At 40.6% G+C, this 2,994-nt stretch overlaps 1 protein-coding gene across 1 annotated transcript in view; it reads right to left on the bottom strand.

Annotated features, from left to right (window-relative positions):
* LEPREL1 (leprecan-like 1) overlaps positions 1–2,994 on the bottom strand; it is a 52,320-nt gene that overhangs the window by 19,372 nt on the left and 29,954 nt on the right. Inside the window, exon 12 of the mRNA XM_006871895.1 lies at positions 505–580. Coding sequence (XP_006871957.1) covers positions 505–580 — 76 coding nt within the window. The remainder of the gene's footprint in view (positions 1–504; positions 581–2,994) is intronic.

Genomic DNA, 2,994 nt, shown 5'->3' with positions numbered 1-2,994 from the left:
CATATGACTTACTCTAGGCTTGAATGTTTTAGGAAGTGACGATTTTATGTTTCTGTCAGTTTGATCAGTTTCTATCTGTTTAAAGTGGGAGACCACTTTCTGTTCCCATAGAGATTTACAGCCTCGGAAACCCTTTACAGAGTCACTATGAGTCACAACAGACTAGATGGCACACAACAACAATAACATCTGTCTAACTGACAAAGAAGCAGAAGAACTATGTCTTAATTCCAAGTTCTTAACACTAGCTAGTTATATGATCATGAGTAAATCTTTAATCTATTCTTTAATTTACCCATATGCAAAATGGACTGGATGATTTTTTTCATAGACACTTCCATTTATAACATTTTGGGATCTATCCTCTCTTGACCTTTTGAATTTTTGAACTGAGAAGTATTTGAAATGTAACAGTCTGTGAGTTGTTGGGAAATGGCAAACATGAAATTAAAATATTAGTATTCAAAAGATGACAAATAAACATAAAGAAATACGAGTACCTACAGTTACAGTCTTAGCATCCATCTCAGTGAATATGAATTCTCCTCCTTCAAAGTCATCATTCATATACAGGAGAGCACTAGAAGAAGAAAGGGAACATTTCGAGTGAGGTCATGTGTCACAATGTGGGTCCAGGCCACTATGTTTTTTAGGGCAATTTTGGCTGCATTTTTTTTTTTTTAAATATAACTAGTTACTGATCAGAACCATTGTCTTTGCTAAATCTGAGGATGAAGAGTGAAACTGCAATCATCATACATCTTTCCAACCTCCTACCAGGCTGAATACTGATGGGGGAGTAGCAGAGAGTAATGTCTTGTATCTCCATATTTATGTTAACAAGCCGTACATAACCACCTCATGTACGCCAGGTACTAGGACAAGAATCCAGAGTGGTGTAGTGTGGGAAAGACGAATACAAAGGTAAGTGAAAGGCTATATTGATTACCTGAAGGTGGTATGAAGCGATGACAACCAATAATGATAATAATTGTAACTAGCAGATAGTGAGCACTATCTAGGTGACAGGCACTTTGCACAATAAAGGACACAGGTGCTCAGTCACTTGCCCAGATTTGAGCTAGGATTCAAGCCTAGACAGACCCCAAAATTCCCACCACCCTCCCTCCAAAACAAAACAAAAAAACAAACCTATTGCCACTGGGTTGACTCTAACTGAACAACCCTTAAGAAGTCCTGATGTGGCACTGGAGAATAAGCACTAAACTGCAAGGTCAGTTTAAACCACAAGGTCAGCAGTTCAAACTCACCAGATGCTCATCAGAAACCCTATATAGGGTCACTATACAGGGGACAGACTATACAGTATTTAACAACAACAACAAAACCCTATGGCACAGAGTGGAAATGCATAAGGCTTCCATGGCTTTAATCTTTACAGAAGGTGACTCTCACATTTTCTCCCTGCAGAATGATTGGAGGAGTCCTGGTGTGGTGCTGTGGGATAAAGCACTGGAGAGCAAGGTCGGTTTGAACTACAAGGTTGGCAGTTCAAACTCACCAGCCGCTCCTTGGAAACTCCATATTGTTGTTGTTATGTGCCATCAAGCCGGTTCCGACCCAGAGTGACTCAACTACACTAACAATTGCTGACCTTTCAGTTAGCAGCCTAGTGCTTAAATACTGCACCACCAGGCTCCTTCTCTAAAGCTAAAGCCAAACCACTGACTTGATTTTGACTCATGGCAATCTTCTAAGATAGAGCAGAAGTACCACATTAGGGTTCCAAAGCTAGAAACCTTTATGGAAGTAGGCAGCCACATTTCTCTCCCCCAGAGTGGCTGGTGTGTTCGAACTAGGCCCTTCAGTGTGTTGCTAATTGCTTTAACCACTGAGACATCAGGGTTCAAAGCCTACTTAGTTTCAAATCCCAGTGCATTACTTACTAGCTATGTGGCCTGGCCAATTTACTTAATCTCACCTAAAAAATGACAAAAATCCCTTCTTTATAAGAGTGTCTGGTGATTAAATGATATATTTCCAATAAAATACATAATTTTGTGCACAGTTGAGTAATAGCCATTCTTATTACTTTGAGCCCTGGCGTAGCACTATAAGCTAAGTACTAGACTACTAACAATAAAGCCGGCAGTTCAAACCCACTAGCCACTTTGTAACCTTATACAGGTTTGTTATGAGTCAGAACCAATACAATAGCACCTAACAATAACAACAACATTCTTCTTATTGTATACTAACAATAATAGTAGCATCATAAAACACTGAAGACTGGTGAGGAATGACCAGGTTAACTTCTCAGAACTAGAGATTGAAGTAATTGACCCTTGTAGCCCTTGATGTAAGAATAAATGTTGTTGGGATCATCATTCTGCTGGAGTATGCGTTTATTCTACATAAGTTAAAATTTTAGTCATATTTCAAAAGTTATCTAACATTTTTTTTTCCTCCAAAGAAAATTTAATCTAGCCCTCTGAACCTGCCCATACTACTTATAAACTCTTTTTTTCCCTTGTGTTGTTGTTGTTGAGTACCGTCGAGTCGGTTATGACTCATAGCGACCTTGTACAGGGTTTCCGAGGCTGTAAATCTTCATGGGAGCAGAAAGCTTCATCTTTCTCCTATGGAGTGGCTGGTAGTTTCGAACTGCTGACCTTGAGGTTCACAGCCCAGTTCATAACCACTACGCTATCAGAGCTCCTTTTTCCCCTTGTTGTTGTTGTTGTTAAGTACTGTGGAGTCGGCTCCGACTCATAGTGACCCTGTGCAGGGTTTCCAAGGCTGTAAATCTTTATGGGAGTAGAATGCCTCATCTTTCTCCCGCGGAACCGCTGGTAGTTTCGAACTGCTGACCTTGAGATTGGCAGCCCGATTCGTAACCACTACGCTACCAGAGCTCCTTGTTGTTGTTGTTGTTGTTGTTGTTAAGTGCCGTCGAGTCGCGTCCGACCCATAGCGACCCTGTACAGGGTTTCCGAGGGTGTAAATCCTTACGGGAGTAGAAAGCCTCATCTT

The sequence above is a fragment of the Chrysochloris asiatica genome, unplaced genomic scaffold (genome assembly GCF_000296735.1).
Source record: "Chrysochloris asiatica unplaced genomic scaffold, ChrAsi1.0 scaffold00177, whole genome shotgun sequence".
Classification (NCBI taxonomy): Eukaryota; Metazoa; Chordata; class Mammalia; order Afrosoricida; family Chrysochloridae; genus Chrysochloris; species Chrysochloris asiatica.
Note: the sequence above shows the minus strand (reverse complement) of the source record. Positions and strands in the feature narration are given on the sequence as shown.